The sequence below is a fragment of the Xenopus laevis genome, chromosome 8L (assembly GCF_017654675.1).
Source record: "Xenopus laevis strain J_2021 chromosome 8L, Xenopus_laevis_v10.1, whole genome shotgun sequence".
NCBI lineage: Eukaryota > Metazoa > Chordata > Amphibia > Anura > Pipidae > Xenopus > Xenopus laevis.
Genome location: NC_054385.1, coordinates 2427982 through 2446756, shown reverse-complemented (window position 1 = coordinate 2446756; position 18775 = coordinate 2427982). Strand labels below are relative to the sequence as shown.

The 18775-nt window shown below is 45.9% G+C and overlaps 2 protein-coding genes across 2 annotated transcripts; both read right to left on the bottom strand.

The window, feature by feature from the left end:
- Positions 1-1587: 1587 nt before the first annotated feature.
- On the bottom strand, positions 1588-6076 carry klhl9.L (kelch like family member 9 L homeolog). Its single transcript, XM_018229433.2, has 4 exons — positions 4469-6076; positions 2668-2920; positions 2421-2581; positions 1588-2133 (listed from the first exon to the last, which is right to left on the bottom strand). Exons 1-4 carry the CDS (start codon positions 5504-5506, stop codon positions 1729-1731), a joined length of 1857 nt encoding a protein of 618 aa, XP_018084922.1. The 5' UTR covers positions 5507-6076; the 3' UTR covers positions 1588-1728.
- A 648-nt stretch (positions 6077-6724) lies between these two features.
- man1b1.L (mannosidase, alpha, class 1B, member 1 L homeolog) lies at positions 6725-18031 on the bottom strand. The gene is given in 13 exon segments (NM_001093998.1): positions 6725-8863; positions 8944-9075; positions 9156-9356; positions 9609-9729; positions 10226-10416; positions 10495-10683; positions 12136-12284; positions 12386-12571; positions 13144-13247; positions 13455-13576; positions 13716-13837; positions 14233-14341; positions 17772-18031. Coding segments are annotated over 13 exon segments (1926 nt in total). The 5' UTR covers positions 17871-18031; the 3' UTR covers positions 6725-8662.
- Between the last annotated feature and the right edge of the window lie 744 nt (positions 18032-18775).

Genomic DNA, 18775 nt, shown 5'->3' with positions numbered 1-18775 from the left:
CAAGATGGAGACAGTAGGCCAAGATGGAGACAGTAGGCCAAGATGGAGACAGTAGACCAAGATGGAGACAGTAGACCAAGATGGAGACAGTAGGACAAGATGGAGACAGTAGGCCAAGATGGGGTAGGGTTAGTCAATACAATTCACTAAGATTAAGGGTGCAGGAGAGACTCCCTTTAGGGTGGTGGCACATGGGGAGATTTAGTTGCCTAAACCGCTACTGAGGGCGACTAATCTCCCCGAAATGCCTTTGAAGAAAACTTCAGAAAACCAAAGTGATGCTTATGCCATCCTGCCGGTGATTCGCATTCTTCCTGGTGGAAAGTCATACGGGAGATTAGTCGCCCGCAGTAGCGAAGTTTTAGCACAGGCCACTAAATCTCCCCATGTGCCACCGACCTTACAGAATGTGTATGTGACAGGGGTGAGACGGAGGGGGGGGGGGTAGTGTAGGAAGTTAATTGAATGGATTCTGGTTGCTCAGGTGTTTGACAGGAAATCTTTAGAGAACCAATCAGAATTATTTAGCATCAGGAAATTGCCTTTAATGGAATAGCGTAAGGAGTTTAAGGCCCCGGAGAGACAGTGTGTAAAGTAACACCCGGCTTTTTAATCAGAGGGTAATGGCTACTGGAACAGCAATTTAATTGCAAGTGCAACGTGTGATATATTGCGGTTACTCCCTGTATACACTCACTGTGTATTATACTCATGCTGCCCAAGCAATGATGTGCTGATTATGCAATGTGTGCTGCCCTCTAGTGGCTTGGTATTGTCTTTCTACCTATAGAGGGAACATAAAACCTTAAGAGCTGACAATCTGCATATAAAGACTAAATAAAATGCATAGTCTGTCTGCATGACCCTTGGCACAACCTAGATCAATTTTCAGTTAGGGCCCATTGTCTAATTACCCAGAACCAGACACAGAAGCTAAAGGCTTAAATAATTCAAATGTATATATACTGATTTATTATAAAGTGCTGCACTATATATAAATATATATATATATAAATCTTAGACAGTATAGTATGAGGGTATATTGTATTGTATGCCCAGAACATTCCTTTTCAGTATATTTGTATTTATACATATGGGAAGAGGTGCCATATTAATTCCCTTAGACAGTACAGTATGAGGGTATAGCTTATTGTGTGCCCAGAACATTCCTTCTCTGTATATTTGTATTTATACATTTGGGAGGAGGGAGGTGCCATATTGATTCCCTGAGACAGTACAGTATGAGGGTATAGCTTATTGTGTGCCCAGAACATTCCTTCTCTGTATATTTGTATTTATACATATGGGAGGTGCCATATTGATTCCCTTAGACAGTACAGTATGAGGGTATAGCTTATTGTGTGCCCAGAACATTCCTTCTCTGTATATTTGTATTTATACATATGGGAGGAGGAGGTGCCATATTGATTCCCTTAGACAGTACAGTATGAGGGTATAGCTTATTGTGTGCCCAGAACATTCCTTCTCTGTATATTTGTATTTATACATATGGGAGGAGGGAGGTGCCATATTGATTCCCTTAGACAGTACAGTATGAGGATATAACTTATTGTGTGCCCAGAACATTCCTTCTCTGTATATTTGTATTTATACATATGGGAGAAATATAAGAATCATACAGAATATATATAGAACATATAGAATCTTGAATGCAGGAGTTGCCCCTAATGTATAAGAAAGGTGACAATCAATAGGGATGTCCCACTCTCACACTGTCGGTTGTGACTCACAAGAGTCTGTTTCCTTTTTCCCAGTAATGAACAGATTTAGGGTTGACTTCTTTTTGGCCGAAACGTTGGAGTTTTCCTCCTCCTTCTGCGGAAGGTTCTGTGTCAGGTGATGTGGCAGTTTAATAACGCAGGAGGCGTGGTCTACTAAGGGACGAGGCAAGGATCCCGCCTTCTTCCATGTCTTGGCCTCTGGGTCATAGATAAACACGCCATCTTCTTTGTTCATTCGCCGTAAGGAGCCGCCCCCGGTGATGTAGAGTTTGGAGTGGTGGGCGGTGAGGCTGAACTGGCAGCAGTCGAAGGGGGAAAGCTGGAGTGTGCTCCACTGGTCGGCGGCCGGGCAATACACTTCCGTCTCATTGACGTGGATCCATTCCTTTGCCTAAAGCCAAACACATGTATCTGCTCTTACTGACCCAGCTAAAGCCTATCCAACACACTGGGCAGGCTCACTTTCTTCCATAACATCCCCCAGTACTAGGGTCACCACCTGGCCGGTATTTTACTGGTCTGATCGGTAAAAATGATGGTTGATCCCAATGTTATGAATAGGTAAAAATGATAAATATATAGGAAGGTCGGTATTTTTTTTCCAGAAAAGGTGGCAACCCTACCCAGTTCCCTGGGGCCTCCCCCAGACATTTATAGCTCCCAACCCTGCCCACTTACCGCATTCAATGTGCGCCCGCCAACGCAGAAGATTTTTTCGCCTCTGTTGGCCATTCCGTGGTCGCATCGAGCAAATGTCATAGATCGGTTCACCACCCATCGCTTCAGCCGCGGCAGGTAACTATACACGTCATTAAGGCTCCTCCCCGTGGAATAACCCCCTGCAGACAGAACACAGTTATACAGAATATAAGATAGACTATCCCTTTTCCATAAACCAAGATGGCGGCAAGACGTAAATACAAACCTGAGATGTACAGGATCCCTTTGTGAGTGGTGCCACCGTGATCCGCCACAGGTATTGGGAAGGGGGCGGTGAATTCCCAGCTGTTTTCTGATGGGCGATATTCTTCCACCGTGTTAGTGAGATGCCCCAATAGTGTTCCCCCACCAACTGCAATGATCCGCTCCGAGATCACCTCTACGTGAAAGCGCGTCCTCCTATCCTGCATCCCGGCCACCTGCAGCCACGATCCTTGTCTGGGGTCAAACCGAAACACCTGCAGCACACATAGGGGGATACATACTGTGTTCTGGGCACACAATAAGCTATACCCTCATACTGTACTGTCTAAGGGAATCAATATGGCACCTCCCTCCTCCCATATGTATAAATACAAATATACAGAGAAGGAATGTTCTGGGCACACAATAAGCTATACCCTCATACTGTACTGTCTAAGGGAATCAATATGGCACCACCTCCTCCCATATGTATAAATACAAATATACAGAGAAGGAATGTTCTGGGCACACAATAAGCTATACCCTCATACTGTACTGTCTAAGGGAATCAATATGGCACCTCCTCCTCCCATATGTATAAATACAAATATACAGAGATGGAATGTTCTGGGCACACAATAAGCTATACCCTCATACTGTACTGTCTAAGGGAATCAATATGGCACCTCCTCCCATATGTATAAATACAAATATACAGAGAAGGAATGTTCTGGGCACACAATAAGCTATACCCTCATACTGTACTGTCTAAGGGAATCAATATGGCACCTCCTCCCATATGTATAAATACAGATATACAGAGAAGGAATGTTCTGGGCACACAATAAGCTATACCCTCATACTGTACTGTCTAAGGGAATCAATATGGCACCTCCTCCCATATGTATAAATACAAATATACAGAGAAGGAATGTTCTGGGCACACAATAAGCTATACCCTCATACTGTACTGTCTAAGGGAATCAATATGGCACCTCCTCCTCCCATATGTATAAATACAAATATACAGAGAAGGAATGTTCTGGGCACACAATAAGCTATACCCTCATACTGTACTGTCTAAGGGAATCAATATGGCACCTACCTCCTCCCATATTTATAAATACAAATATACAGAGAAGGAATGTTCTGGGCACACAATAAGCTATACCCTCATACTGTACTGTCTAAGGGAATCAATATGGCACCTCCCTCCTCCCATATGTATAAATACAAATATACAGAGAAGGAATGTTCTGGACACACAATAAGCTATACCCTCATCCTGTACTGTCTAAGGGAATCAATATGGCACCTTCCTTATCCCATTTGTATAAATACAAATATACAGAGAAGGAATGTTCTGGGCACACAATAAGCTATACCCTCATACTGTACTGTCTAAGGGAATCAATATGGCACCTCCCTCCTCCCATATGTATAAATACAAATATACAGGAAAGGAATGTTCTGGGCACACAATAAGTTATACCCTCCTCATTTTGTACTGTTTAAGGGAAAAAATATGGTACCCTAATGAACATTGAGCTGTTGCCAAGGATAGGAAACTCTGTTTATTAGAAACCATGGAGGCAGAGGGGGTAGATAGCCTACAGGTATTCCTATTTATTCCAGTCTACAAACCAGTGACACACCCAGTGGCAAGCTAAGGATGCTGGGAGTTGCAGGACAACTACCAAGTTTACTGATGAACATTATTTTATACAGAGGCACATTATCGTGTTATCACGTGACCCAGGGGAAGTACAGTTCTGATGCCATTATGGAAGAAGAAAACATGTTTTCCCATTAGAATTCCTTACCTCGTTTGATGGATGTTTCCCTGTTGGGTCAAATTGGTTTTGCCCTCCAAGAATGAACAGAAAGTCATTGATGACCGCAGCGCAGTGATTGTAGACGGGCACACACAGTTCAGTGAGTTCAGACCATGAGCTGCCACCTTGGTCTCCAACATAGATACTTCCACAGACTATATTATTGGATGTCCTTCCACCAATAACCAGCAACCTCTCTGTGGTTGAGCGGACATGGGTTCCCTCCCAGTTAAGCACGGGCTGGGAGTAGAGCTGGGCATGATAGCTAAGGGCATCTTGTAGGTATCTGAAACAGCTTGAGTCTGTTTTCATGATGGATGTCTCTTTAAGCAGCTTCTGGAGGTCTTCTAGGGGAACAAGAGGGAACCGTATGTGCCTTAGGACATCCCCTGCCTCAACAACCCTTGAACTATCATACCTCAGCCAAGCCACGGCAAAATTAAACAAGTCCAACTCACTATATTCCACCATATCCTCCCTTTCCAGCATCTCACAGAGGGTGGTCTTGTCTACCTTGCCAAGATTTTCAGATTGCCCCAGTATTTGTCGGTAATGTTCACCAACGCATCCAATAACCTTCTGCTTCAAGTCTTCCGGGCCGTGCTTCGTGACCAAATTTAAGATTTCTAAAGAGTTGTTGTCCGTCAGGTGGTCTTCTAAAAAACAAAAGCACAGCTTGATAGCCTCACGGACCAACAGCACCTCCGCTGCTTTCAAGGTGTCCTCGATGTTGGCCAAGGACAACCTGAGCTTGTTGGTGTAGATGAAATTGAGAACATTCTTGAGCCCATTAGCTTTCACGCCTTTGAGTTGGATGGTGTCTCTGGTTTTGGGGTCAGCGAAGAGCAATTTACAGTAAGTGCTAGCAGAGGCAAGGATAATCTTGTGGGCCTGGTAGGAGATACCCTCAGCCTCCAAAGTGACGTCACAGAGCTCCTGCTCAGCACGTAGTTGTCCTATCCTATCAAGGATCTTCTCTGGATACTTATCTGATGTATAAGTGGTGCCTTCCGTGCCGTTCTCCATCTTCCTGTAGATTCCTAGAGTCTGCCGTCGGAATATGCTCACACTTGGGGCTGAGGGTAACAATTTGGTGCAAAGCACCACTCTTTTTTTCTTGGCTGTTTAATATGTTCCTCTGAAAGACTTTTCAAGAAATCTGCTTCTGTCCTTCTGCCCAAGCAAGAAACCTTGAGTTATGTTCCTTCACCTGCTTCATATGTCCATCAGCCACGCCCACTGGTGCCGCTCCAATCTCCAGTGCTAGGTAATAACACTCACAACATTCCTTCACCACCAATACACACATAACCCTTGGGCACCCATTGGCTTCAGGCGAGTTCGGCCAGGGATCGGCGTGCCTCGACTTGCCCAATTTAACAAACACAAAGGGAAATGTTTCCTGAGCCCGGTCAGCTGTGATACCTTCTGTTTGATCTGCAACTCAACTGCCCCGGGGCGTGAGAGTCTCTACCCATTACTCTCACTAGAGACAAAACTTTGGCACATTAAACATTGGGGTGACAATCACCCTGCTATAGTTCCAGGGGTACACAGGGTACAAATAAACTCTCACCCCAAATCTCCTCCTAACTGACCTTCAGACTGGGCCCCCTTAGCTCATAACAAGGTTACAGATATATAGAAACATTGGGGTGTCACCCTGCTATAGTTCCAGGGGTACCCAGGGTACAAATTAGCACTCACCCCAAATCTCCCCCTAACTGAACTTCAGACTGGGCCCCCTTAGCTCATAACAAGGTTACAAATATATAGACACATTGGGGTAACAGTCACCCTGCTATAGTTCCATGGAGGGATTAAGCACCTTTGAGCCTAAAATATTCCTGGAATGCAGGTAACCAATGACAGCGCTTGTGACATCCAGTAATACCGGTTAGTAGTAGAAGTGAGAGATCTTTTACCCACTTTCACTTTGTTTCCAGCTTGACGAGCAAGTGGCCCTTTCTGCTGGGGGGGGTCATAGTTACGGGGGTGCAGGGGGAGGAGATAAATATACTCATGTTTATTATTGAGGTTCTATTACTGGGCATTGCAGTCAGAGTAAGAGCTCCCTCTACTGGCCAACCCACACCATCCCCATTTATTCATCTATGACACCTGCTGCTGCACTACAGTTCCCATCATCCCCTGCTGATCCTTCTGAGACAGAGCTTTATTTCTGGGGATGACTACAAATCCCAGCATCCCCCTACACATAATACAAAGCAGACACAAGACAGCTATTTTAAAATTTGCTTTATTATATTACATGTTTCCTTTACTGTCACTGTACAATGTAATGAACCAGCATGGGGCGCCATTCCATAACCCTCAACCCACCTTTCTGCCAGTAAAAGACTGGTTCTTGGGCCCAAATGTGAGTGGGATAGTGGCTAAGAACTGGTGGGAGCAGCAATGTATAATAAAGAGACCATGGGGTACTGGGGACTGCATCATAGCTCCAATGTGGTCCTCATATTGGCCAATCAGGTTGTAGGAAAGGTTATATGTATGGGCCAATAAGCTGCTGACTTGGTTTGGAGGAACCAAACTATTGGCTTGTGTGTAGGCATCTTCAGTCCCACCCTGGGCATGTACTGATGCAAAGTTTGGGGAGTAATTATATTTCTGCATGGCCCAATCCCAGCAAACCAATAACATTGACTGTAAGAAAAGAGAGTGTGGCCCTTTAATAAAGCTGCCCAATGATTAAATCTCTAATAGGAACCGATCATTGGCTGTAAACAAGAAGTGCGCCCCAACCCGAATCCCTGTAGGCAAAGGGTTACACGTGTCTGTTAAGTCAATTTCAACAAAGGGTTAACCCTCCACATAACCCTTTCACTGCCAGGTACAGTGGTGAGGCGCAAAAAACATTAAAAAATAAAAAAAACACAAATATCCAGATTCGTCTCCCAATCAGAAACCCTTTATATATATATATATATATATATATATTTATATAGAATTCTCTAGCAAACGTATATATTATTCTGATCCATTGCTTCACTCGATTGACCATATTTAAAACAACTTAAAAAACAAAACAGGCTTTCTGATTATTTGATCCCTGAAAAAAACCAAACCTCGTGTAGAGACGTTCAGCTCCTGATGTAACAATACATTGGTTCTGGTACTGGTTCTGCTTCTGAACCACCTACTAGATAAGAACAGAGGTGAATTTGTACAGGAATGATACGGCTGATTAAAGGGTAAGTAAAGGTAAAACCAGGAGGGGTGCTTCATTTTATGTACCCCCTCTGACAGGCTTGGGATACACCAAGGTGAAGAAGAGGAGCAGATTATTATGGGATAGGATTTGGGAGAATCTAAAAACCATTGCAGGTAGCCCAGCGCAGTCTCCTGGAATTCCAGCCAATTAGACGTCTCGGCTGCGGCAAAACCTCCATATTCCTTTATGCATAACACTGGCACATCTATGAAATAAATATGGAGGCGGAGCCTCATTCAGCGTGATGTTCCGCCATGAACGTCGAAGGAAAAGCAAATTCAAGGCGGCGATGTAAAAAATTAACCCTGTATTCAACACGAGAAGATAGAACATAGAAAAACTTGGGATGGTCAGTAGGGGGCGCCGCGGCGGGGGCTCAGATATGTACAAAGGTCAAAATGTAAAACCGCTAAAAAAAAAAGAGACAATTGGTTCCGTATCAGACGCCAAAGAGGCGCAATGGAGGCAAAGTTACCAAGAAATATTTACATCCGCGATGAGATGCTGCGCTGCGTGGCGCTTCACAGTGTTCCCGTAAAATAAAAACGCAGGGCGGGTTCTGCCCCGGAGATCCAGTTATGGCCAGAGGAACGTCAACTACTTTAACCCCTTCAGTACCTGAGTGTTACAATGTCTCCTGACGCCCCTTATATAGGTCAACCCAACTCTGCTGCGTCACAGACGTTAATGAGCAATTAGCACTTGGGAAGGGGTCGGATGGAGGAAAAAAAAAGCGTTGATAACTGCACTTTATACCCGCCAAGTCCTGAGTAGAGCCACTCGTGATTGGTCGGAGGAATGGCTGGTTGCCCTATCGCCTGTCCCTACACAGAGCAGGAAGGAAGCAGCTTCTCCCAGGAAGTGCAGAGAATAAACATGAACAGAACAACCCCCACCATGGGATCATCTCCCGCTTTATCCAAATAGGAAAAGAGCAGCGGGTGGCGCTATGAGTTCCAGATGGGCAGCGGGTGGGCTTCCGTGTTGAACACAAACTTGTCCAGGTTAATAAGGTCCACGTCGTCGGAAAAGAGCAGGTACAGGTACTTGAGGGTCTCGCCCAGGAAGAAGCTCTCCATCTTGTCCCGCGGCTCGGGGTTCTCGGTGCTCTGTACGTTGTTGATGGAAGTGAAACCGCCACCCGAAACCTGACGGGACAAGAGATATTATTAGAATGGAGGCGAGGAATGAACCTCAGGGGGGTGTATCAGCAGAGGGGCTTCCTTACCCGCGTGTATTTGTTAAAGCTCTGCAGTATCTCCCACCCCCAGTCCTGGTATTTGGTATCACCGGTGAAGCGGTACAAGTAGAAGAGACTTTCCACTGTCTCTGGGCGTAGGAGGTTGTGGCGGTCGGCCGGCTGTAACAGACACAGAGGGAGGGGTGATTAATAGTATAGGATAACAGATGCCCCGCCCCAGTTTCATGAGCTCCACCCACCTTCACATCGATATCCTTGCTGCCCTTCTGTGCCCCGCTCAGGAAGAAGTGGGAGATCTCGGGGCTCAGGCCGGTCTCCATCTGCTTGTACATCTGGTAACAGGTTTCCATCAAGGCCGTGGCGATCTCCATGTGATCCGCCGTGATGCCGTTGTGAGCTCCTAGGGCAAGCGTTCCGGGAAGGAAACACACCAGGTGGTCCTGTGGGAACAATTACAGTGGGTTTCATTTATAAACACTGGACAGTAAATCATGGCAACCAATCAGATGATTGCTTTCAGTTTTCAACTCGCAGCTGGCTGAAAAAAGCTAATCACTGATTGGTTGCTATGGGTTACTGCCCAGGAGCAAATTTGCCCAGTGTTTATAAATGAGCCCTAGTGTTTCAGACACTGAATATCTAGAATAATCCCAGGGATCAAACTTTGAAAAAAAGGGGGCGCTGTTCCTTACCATCTTGGGACTGAAGTGCCCGTGAGATAATTCTCCCACAAACGTCAGCTGGTTGGGGTGGGATTTCCGCAGAAGGTTCTTCTTCACTCCCTCGATAGCCTGCATGTAATCTTCTAGGAACCTGAGGGGATTCACAAACTGTAAATACACACGTATTCCCCTTTAAATTAACTGCTAGTATGATGTAGAGAGGGATATTCTGAGACAATTTGCAATTGGTCTTCATTTTTTATTATTTGTGGCTTTTGAGTTATTCAGGGTTTTAGTCAGCAGCTCTCCAGTTTGCACTTTCAGCAGTCTGGTTGCTAGGGTCCCAATTACCCAAGCAACCATGAAATAAGGGACTGGAATATGAATAGGAGAGGCCTGAATAGAAAGATGTGCAATGAAAAGTAGCCTAACAGAGCATTTGTTTTTAGATGGGGTCAGTGACCACCATTTGAAAGCTGGGAAGGGTCAAAAAAAGAAGGAAAATAATTCAAAAACTATAAAAAAAAAAAAGAAATAATGAAGACCAACTGAAACATTGCTTAGAATTGTCCATTCTATAACACACTGAAAGTGAATGTAACCCCTTTAATTCAGTTCTCTGGGGTCGGACTGAGAGTCTACGTTACCCATTCTCCTTCTTGCCGCTCTGAATCCACTGCTTCAGCAGATACTCGTAGTAACTGTCAGCTCTGGCGCCCAAAGTGAACACCCCCAGGTGAGTGAACTGGCCGCTGTTTGTGTTGATGAACATCGGTACCAGACCGTCCCGTTTCCCGGGCAGACTGTGCACGTGCTGGGTCACCTGATCGACGGATTTCTGGAAGGATGAGGGAACGTTAGCTCTTTGGATCTACTTGGAAAATGTCACAAATAAATAACATGGGGTGGGCGGTACCTGGAAGCGGTCGTCCCCTGTGATTCGGCTCAGCTCCCGGAATTCCAGTTGTACGCTGGTCACTTCGGCCACGGTGCTGTCAGAGGTCCAGCGAGGGGGGTGGGCCGTCCCACGCCCAATGTTCACATCGGAGAAAGGAACCTTGGACGGAGTGTTGAAGGCTGGCAGCAAGCGGGTACCGATGTCTTTCTACATAGAAAGGAAACACAAGAGAGGATTAATAAACTCCCTGACCCCATAAGCAAAAAACTGTCAGCTCTTTGTGCCAATCTCCCATGGTCAAGGCTTTGAGGTCTATCTAACAAGCTTCTCTGTTAGTCTGCCATTCATATGCAGTGATCTCAGTTAATAAGCTTGGCTGAGAACCAGATTAAAGGAGAAGAAAGCTACCGAAGCAGTTTATTGCCAATAGATTAGCCATAATATTGCAAGATATAAGACTATATTTATTCTGCTTTATCTGAGTAAACAGCTCTAGAAGCTCTCTGTTTGTTTAGGATAGCAGCTGCCATATTAGCTTGGTGTGACATCACTTCCTGCCTGATTCTCCCTGCTCACTTATATCTCTGGGCTCAGATTACAGCAGGGAGGGGAGGAGTCATGCAAGTTCCCTCCCTGCCCTAATTTGCATATGCAAATTAGGGTTTGGATTGACCAGGCAGACGAATTCAGCTGAATCCGAATCCTGCTGCAAAAGGCCAAATCCTGGATTCGGTGCATCCCTAATAATATATAGCTGGGACCACAAAACAACAATGTAAAATGAGGGGAAACTTGAAATTAGGGGATGTAAAATTGAGGCTCCAGTGTATGTATTTCTTTTTTATTTCTCAATTGATGTATTTGCCGTAATATACCAGGTATAGACTATCACACTTGGTGTGGGATAAAAACCACTCTCTCAACTCCTACCACTGAATGTCTTTATCTTTATTGGTTATATTTTTATTCACTGAATTGCTATTGGTCTGAGGTCTGTTTGATGCACTTTACTCTGATTGGATAAATCTGGTACGACATATTTTATGTTGATTGGTAATTTTTTTAGGGTTAGTTTTTTTCGGATTGGATAGATTTTATATGATGTATTTTATATTGATTGGTCAACACCGGTTTTAAAAAGTATGTACATCGGTGTGACTGTTAGCCTATGAGTAAGTGCCCATTTGGCACGAAACGCACTAGGCTATACATGTCCTAATAAAAAATATTTTACTTTTATTATTATTTTTGCTATTACATTGTTATTAGTGGGTCTCCCCAAATCCTTCTTAAAGATTCGGCCGAATACCAAACAGAATCCTAATTTGCATATGCAAATTAGGGGCGGGAAAAGATGGGAAAATATTTTTTTACTTCCTTGTTTTGTGACAAAAAGGATTTCCCTTTCCACACCTAATTTACATAAGCAAGTTAGAATTTGGTTCGCCATGCACAAGGATTTGGCCGAATCGGAATCCTGCTGAAAAAGGCTGAATCCTGGATTTGGCGCATCTCGACTTCGAATCTATAGTGCAAGCTTTGAAATTTTGTTCACCCTTGGACTGGGGTATCTTTGAGGAGACCATACTATTATTATTTAATTTTAGGAACAGAGCTAAACACCAGCATCTCCTTTAAACCCCCCTTCCCCAGACTTACAGCTTTATCTAGGAAGATGGGGTCTTTGGTCAGGTGATACGTGCTCAGCAGCCCCCCCAGGATCCGGATTGTGCTCTCAAACAGGTTGACGTCTACGTTCTTGTCGAAGGTGAGCCGATTGCTGACCCACTCCCGGGCTTTCTCAAACTCTGGGCCAAAGTAAAGCTTAGTGTGAGTTACAGCAAGGCGGGGTGAGTTTTGTTCCCTCCCAGCAGAAGGCGTGGCTTAAGTAACTACATCACATCCTCACCTTCCTTCAGTCCCATGATCCACATGGTGTCCAGGGCATCGATGAGGGTCAGCCCCAGCCCGAACCACTCGCTGTAGGATTTAGAGATGGGCTTCAGTTCATCGTGCCCCCATGCGTGCTCCGTGTAGCCCTTCCAAGCATGGCGGAATGCCTCCTTCACTGCCTCCTGACGCTCGCTGATGGGGACTTAGCAGGAAAAACAACAACAAAATATAAGTTCCCACAGTGCAACATTCTCCCATCTCTACAAGCATGGTTCACCTTAAGTTAACTTTTAGTATGTTATAGAATGCTATCCGACTTTTCAATTGGTCTTCATAATTTATTTTCTATAGTTTTTGAATTATTTGCCTTTTTCTTCTGACCCATTCCAGCTTTCAAATGGGGGTCACTGACCCCATCTAAAAACAAATGCTCTGTAAGGCTACACATGTATTGTTAGTGCTACTTTTTATTCCTCATCTTTCTATTCTGGCCTCTCCTATTCATATTCCAGTCTCATTCAAATCAATGCATGGTTGCTAGGGGAATTTGAACCATAGCAACCAGACTGCTGAAATTACAAACTGGAGAGCTGCTGAATAAAAAGCTAAATAAGTCAAAAACCACAAATAATAATAAATGAAAACCAATTGCAAATTGTCTCAGAATATTCTTCTCTACAGCATACTAACTGTTAATCCAAAGGTGAACAACCCCTTAATCAGTCAGAGAAAGCAAATGGGGGCACCCGTGGGACCTCAAATGTGCTCTATTACCTGGTTCCTTTTCATTGGCAACCGGAGCAGCTGCAGTCGCCTTTTGTACTTTATTCACAGTAGGTTCCGAGGGTTGGACTGGGTCTATAACGGCGCCGCGCCAGCTGCAAACACAACGTCACAACATGAGTCTCTACCCACTTTAACATGCAAAGAAACACAGCTGACATTCAACAGGATTGATGGAGTGCACCAAGTAGGAAGCCAATGGAATCTGACACATCAACTCTTAAGTTCCCCTTTAAATCTACAAGTCCTGAGCCAGTTATCTACCCATGTGCCAATTCTAGGGGCAACGTTGATCCCAGTACCTGATTACTGGCTGCTGGTTCTCAACTTGGTCCGGTCTCTGCTCGTTGTCTTCCACTTTCTGGCCTGGCGTAGGGGGTGGCTGCAAGATGGGGGGGCCGCGTTTGTGGGGTCTCCTGGGTTTCTGAAAAGGGTAAGTAGCAAAATTGTATTCGAGAAGCAATGCAATATTCGTGGCTCTGTTTCAGTTGGAAGCAAAACAAGCAATGAGCTTGGGGCTGCATTTATTGAATGGAAAGGTCTATTCCTAATGTCCCCGGTACCTGAGCAGGAGGTTTGAGCAACATCAGGTCTGAGTCTTCCTCTCTCTTAGGGGCCGGCAGCACGGCTTTAACCCCAGGCCCATCCTGGGACTCATAATGCTCTTCTGATTGGCTGATTAGGGCTGCAATGGGGACACAGATAGAAACGAATGATCCCACCCTCAGCAACACGTATGTTATATGTAGGTGTATGTATGTAGCAGTCCCTTAAAGTGGAAGTAGCCTCTTTTTTTCAAATAATAAATCCCTTCTATTACAGCAACTCCCTGTAGCTCTCCCCTGACAAACAAAGGAAGCAGTGGAGGTGGAAAAGGGAAACGGCAATAGCTTTCTGCCTCTGAACTCACTCCCCCCAGGACCTGTGAAATTGCTACTCCCAGTCCCAGCACAGGATGCTGTAATCCACTGACAGCTCTGCCCGAGGGACGAATCCAAACCCCAAATGATGCAAAAACCCCTCTAGAGGATCAGGCAGGAGGAAGAATAAACATGTCAGCGGCTCAGGAGCAAAACTCACCCCTCCAGTGCTCGCCCAGGTTGGAGAAGGAGACCACGGTGCAGACAGCGAGTACAACGCACAGGAACAGAATGATGTTGCGCTGGAACCTCGACAGCTGCTTCCATTTCTGTAACACAACAGGGGGTTAATGGGGGGCACATGCACAGCAGGAAAGCAGAGAATATGGAACTGACAGCTCAGCAGGGAGGGGTAACCAGCATCAAATTCTCTATAATAAGCAACAGCAAGAAATGCCGGAACATTCAGCCATGGATAAAGGACAACTTCACCTACAGTCAATGACTGACCCCTTTATTCTGCTTCCAACCCATCAGCAGATGATAACCCGCTGATAATACAGACAGACAAACAGAGAGATAGATACAGGGAGAGATACACATCTAGATGAAGTAGATGGACAGACAACACACTGGGGCTTGTTTATTATCAGTGGGCAAATTTGCACCTGGGCAGTAACCCATAGCAACCAATCAGTGACAGCCCCAGGTTGAGCAGTGAAATTTATCAACTGATTGTTGATGGTTGCCATGGGTTACAGCCCAGGTGCAAATTTGCCCACTGATAATTAACGAGCCCCATTGAGTACATATAACAGAGAGAAGATAGATCAACTAATGATATAGAGAGAGATGGAGATGAGACAGGTAGACAGACATTAGACAGAAAAGAGACACACACACACAAAGAGCAGCAGACAGAGATGAGAAATAGACAGATTAAATGGATAATAGACAGATAGACAGCTGAACTGAGAGGGTGAGATGAGAGTCAGGTAGACAGACATTAGACAGAGAAGAGAGAGAAACTAGAGAGAGACACACACAAAGACCAGTAGATAGAGAGAGCTGAAATAGATAATAGACATTTAGATGATAGAGAGAGATGGAGATGAGAGACAGGATGACAGAAATTAGAGAAGAGACACACACACATATACAAAGAGCAGTAGACAGAGATATGAAATAGACAGATTAAATGGATAACAGACAGACAGATGATACACTGAGAGAGGGTGAGATGCGAGACAGGTAGACAGACATTAGACAGAGAGAGAGACACACACAAAACAGTAGACAGAGACAAGAGAGATTAAATTGATAAGAGACAGACTGAGAGGCAGAGAATACACACAGGAGACATACAGATCAGTTGCAGATACAGTAGACAGACAGACAGACAGAGCTCTAATGGAGCCCAAATGACGGAAGCCCATAAGGAAACAATTGCTCAGTACCAAGTGAATGAGGATCAGCCCAATAACCTCGGTGCTGGCCATGACTCTGTCTCAGCAGGTGCAGTTGTGCCATGTGTTGAGCCTCCTGTACCCGTTACTGATATACAACTGCGCTCACCTGCCCCTCCCCCATATCCACTTCCATTCATGGCATCTGCACCCTGGGACCTCTGTGTAACATGAACCTCCCCGGGCTCTGGGGTAAATTCAACAGCAGGTGCCACCCTGCGCCCCACCCCACTTCCCATCTTCCTTAAAGAAACAGGACCCTGATAAGGGAATCTCTCCTTTCCAGGAGGCTCTTTCTGCACAAGCGCTGGCAGTTGCCTGAGGGTATCAGTATATCTATATACCAGGTCGTCTCCATTGGCTTGCAATAAACAATGGCTGCAGCTGTGGTCATTAAGGGGTTAAGTGGTTCCAGCCTGCAGGGCACACACCAAGCTTGATAGAGCAGTGCTGCTTCCAGGAGGCAACTCTATTCCCTAACGGCACAAAGGTTGGCTACAAAAACAATAAACAGCAATGGAAGTGCTCAGCTGAGCAGATGATGCAAGGTTAAAGGGCAAGTCTACCTGGAGCAAAATACAGAAATATTTGCATTACACCAACTAGGTACCTCCCCATGGGCATGTAAATCTAATCCCTCACCCCCCAAGTATTATCCAAGTTACAAAGCTCCAACTCTTTGTACTTCCTGCTCCTGGGCTGTTCTCTTTCCCATGGTCAGACAGGAACTGGGTAAGTGAATCCAATCTCCCCCAGTACTTACCCAGGTACAGAGCTCTGATTCTCTGTACTTCCTGCTCCTGGGCTGTTCTCTTTCCCATGGTCAGACAGGAACCTCCCCCTGGGTAAGTGAATCCAATCTCCCCCAGTACTTACCCAGGTACAGAGCTCTGATTCTCTGTACTTCCTGCTCCTGGGCTGTTCTCTTTCCCATGGTCAGACAGGAACCTCCCCCTGGGTAAGTGAATCCAATCTCCCCCAGTACTTACCCAGGTACAGAGCTCTGATTCTCTGTACTTCCTGCTCCTGGGCTGTTCTCTTTCCCATGGTCAGACAGGAACCTCCCCCTGGGTAAGTGAATCCAATCTCCCCCAGTACTTACCCAGGTACAGAGCTCTGATTCTCTGTACTTCCTGCTCCTGGGCTGTTCTCTTTCCCATGGTCAGACAGGAACCTCCCCCTGGGTAAGTGAATCCAATCTCCCCCAGTACTTACCCAGGTACAGAGCTCTGATTCTCTGTACTTCCTGCTCCTGGGCTGCTCTCTTTCTCATGGTCAGACAGGAACCTCCCCCTGGGTAAGTGAATCCAATCTCCCCCTGTACTTACCCAGGTACAGAGCTCTGATTCTCCAATTCCTGCTCCTGGGCTGCTCTCTTTCCCATGGTCAGACACAGGGAGTGGCTTAGAGCAGTGCTTTCTCCATGTTTTTGCTCTATACAGGTAATGTAAAGCAGGTGGTATATCTCTGCCCACAGTAATCAATGTAATGTGAAACCTGTATATAGTTCTTTAATGTGAGACCAAGCCCCACTCTCTGCTTGGCCATGGGAAAGAGAGCAACCCAAAAGCAGAGGGAGTTAAGTACTAGAGAAGGCAGATGTTGCCTGTGCAACCAGTTCTTACATTCCTGCCCTGCAGGGTTCCCTCCGACTCATATACAAACCCTTATCTTTTATACAACAAATTCTTCTCTCTCTCAGGTGCTGGGGGTGTTAGTTGTACAATGCACAGATCTGGCCTTGCTCTTCACTTGCCTGGAGGTCCCACTCTGTAGTCACTTTCACTGCAAAGCTCCAGAGGCACAAAACCCAGAGGGTGCAGGGAGTTGTGAAGGGACAGGGAATTAAAGGGCATGTTGATCCCAAAATAAAAAAATGTGCCAAATAAAACATAATTCTAAGCAAATTTCCAACATACAGTTGTTAAAAAATGATCAGGGCTTGTAAAGTTATTTGTAAATGTGTATTGCTATTAAAACACTGGTGCAACAAGGCGGGTCTGTTAATCAGCTGCTTGTCCTACATTGTATCAACAGTCTGAACCAGCAGTGCAGAGAATAGACAGACACAAATAACTTGCCCTTTAATGACAGAGATTCTTCTGATTGCGGAGAAGCCTCACACTATTGCTCATGTAAAGTGCCAGTTGGAAGGTGACAGTGGGGTTTGTGTGCCAAGCCATAGGGCAGCTCCAGTCTAAAGCAGCTGCAGCCAATGAGATCTGAGGCAGGTCTGTAGCAGAGAGTGCACAGGGGATTCTGGGAGTTGTATTCCCCGTATAATCGGACTCACCCTCCAGCAGGACTTTCTCCTCCAGCCCTTGCTGTTATTGTAGCCCTCGGCCTGGTTCACAGTCACGGACAGAAAGTCCCGGCGCTGCGGGGAGTACATGGCCCCGGTTCACAATGGCCCCATGAAGCGCCTCCCGTTGTCGGGTAGGACGAGGGGGCGGTAACTACAGCCCGAGGCTGCGGCCTACTCCTCCCTGTAAACAAGCCTGAGCCATCCGAGACCTGCGCGCATGCGCCGCTGCAACCCACACCATCGAGTCCTGGCTAGCGCGCCGCATTTCTGCGTGATAGAGCTGGAATGCTAACGTGTAACCAGCTGTCACTGGTGGCCGCCATCTTTCATTAGGGCAAGTTGCCCTTCCCTACAGATTTCATTTCCCTTGTTTCTATCATTTAGGAAGCTGTGATCATGATCAGCTAAATACATCGATACATACTCCTAGAGCTGGGGAGGGAAAAGCTTAACTACAACTCCCAGACACCCCCAGCACAACTACAACTCCCAGACACCCCCAGCAGAACTATGCCTCACAGCAACCCACCAGGACTAACACTCCCATGGACCCAGTGCCAGTAGAACTACAACTCCCAGACACCCCCAGCAGAACTACAACTCCCAGACACCCCCCAGCAGAAATACAACTCCCAGACACCCCCAGCAGAACTATGCCTCACAGCAACCCACCAGGACTAACACTCCCATGGACCCAGTGCCAGTAGAACTACAACTCCCAGAAACCCCCAGCAGAACTACAACTCCCAGACACCCCCCAGCAGAACTATGCCTCACAGCAACCCACCAGGACTAACACTCCCATGGACCCAATGACAGTACAACTACAACTCCCAGATAAGCCCTTGCTTAAATGATGACTCCCTTTTCCAGTATTTTTATTGTAAACAACTCTGATTGGCTGCAGACTGCTTCTAATCCCACCCACTTCAAAGCTGCCAAAAAGCAGCCCCAATAGGTGCACCCATGCCCAGAATGGGGTGCCACAAGCC

Bases quoted from the DNA above. Each gene is read 5' to 3' on its own strand.
- klhl9.L (XM_018229433.2), bottom strand. From the start codon at position 5,506: ATGGAGAACGGCACGGAAGGCACCACTTATACATCAGATAAGTATCCA. The intron at 2,921-4,468 runs GTAAGGAATTCT...TGTGTGCTGCAG, and splicing joins GGAAACATCCATCAAACGAG to GTGTTTCGGTTTGACCCCAG. The intron at 2,582-2,667 runs GTTTGTATTTAC...TTCTGTCTGCAG, and splicing joins AGGGATCCTGTACATCTCAG to GGGGTTATTCCACGGGGAGG.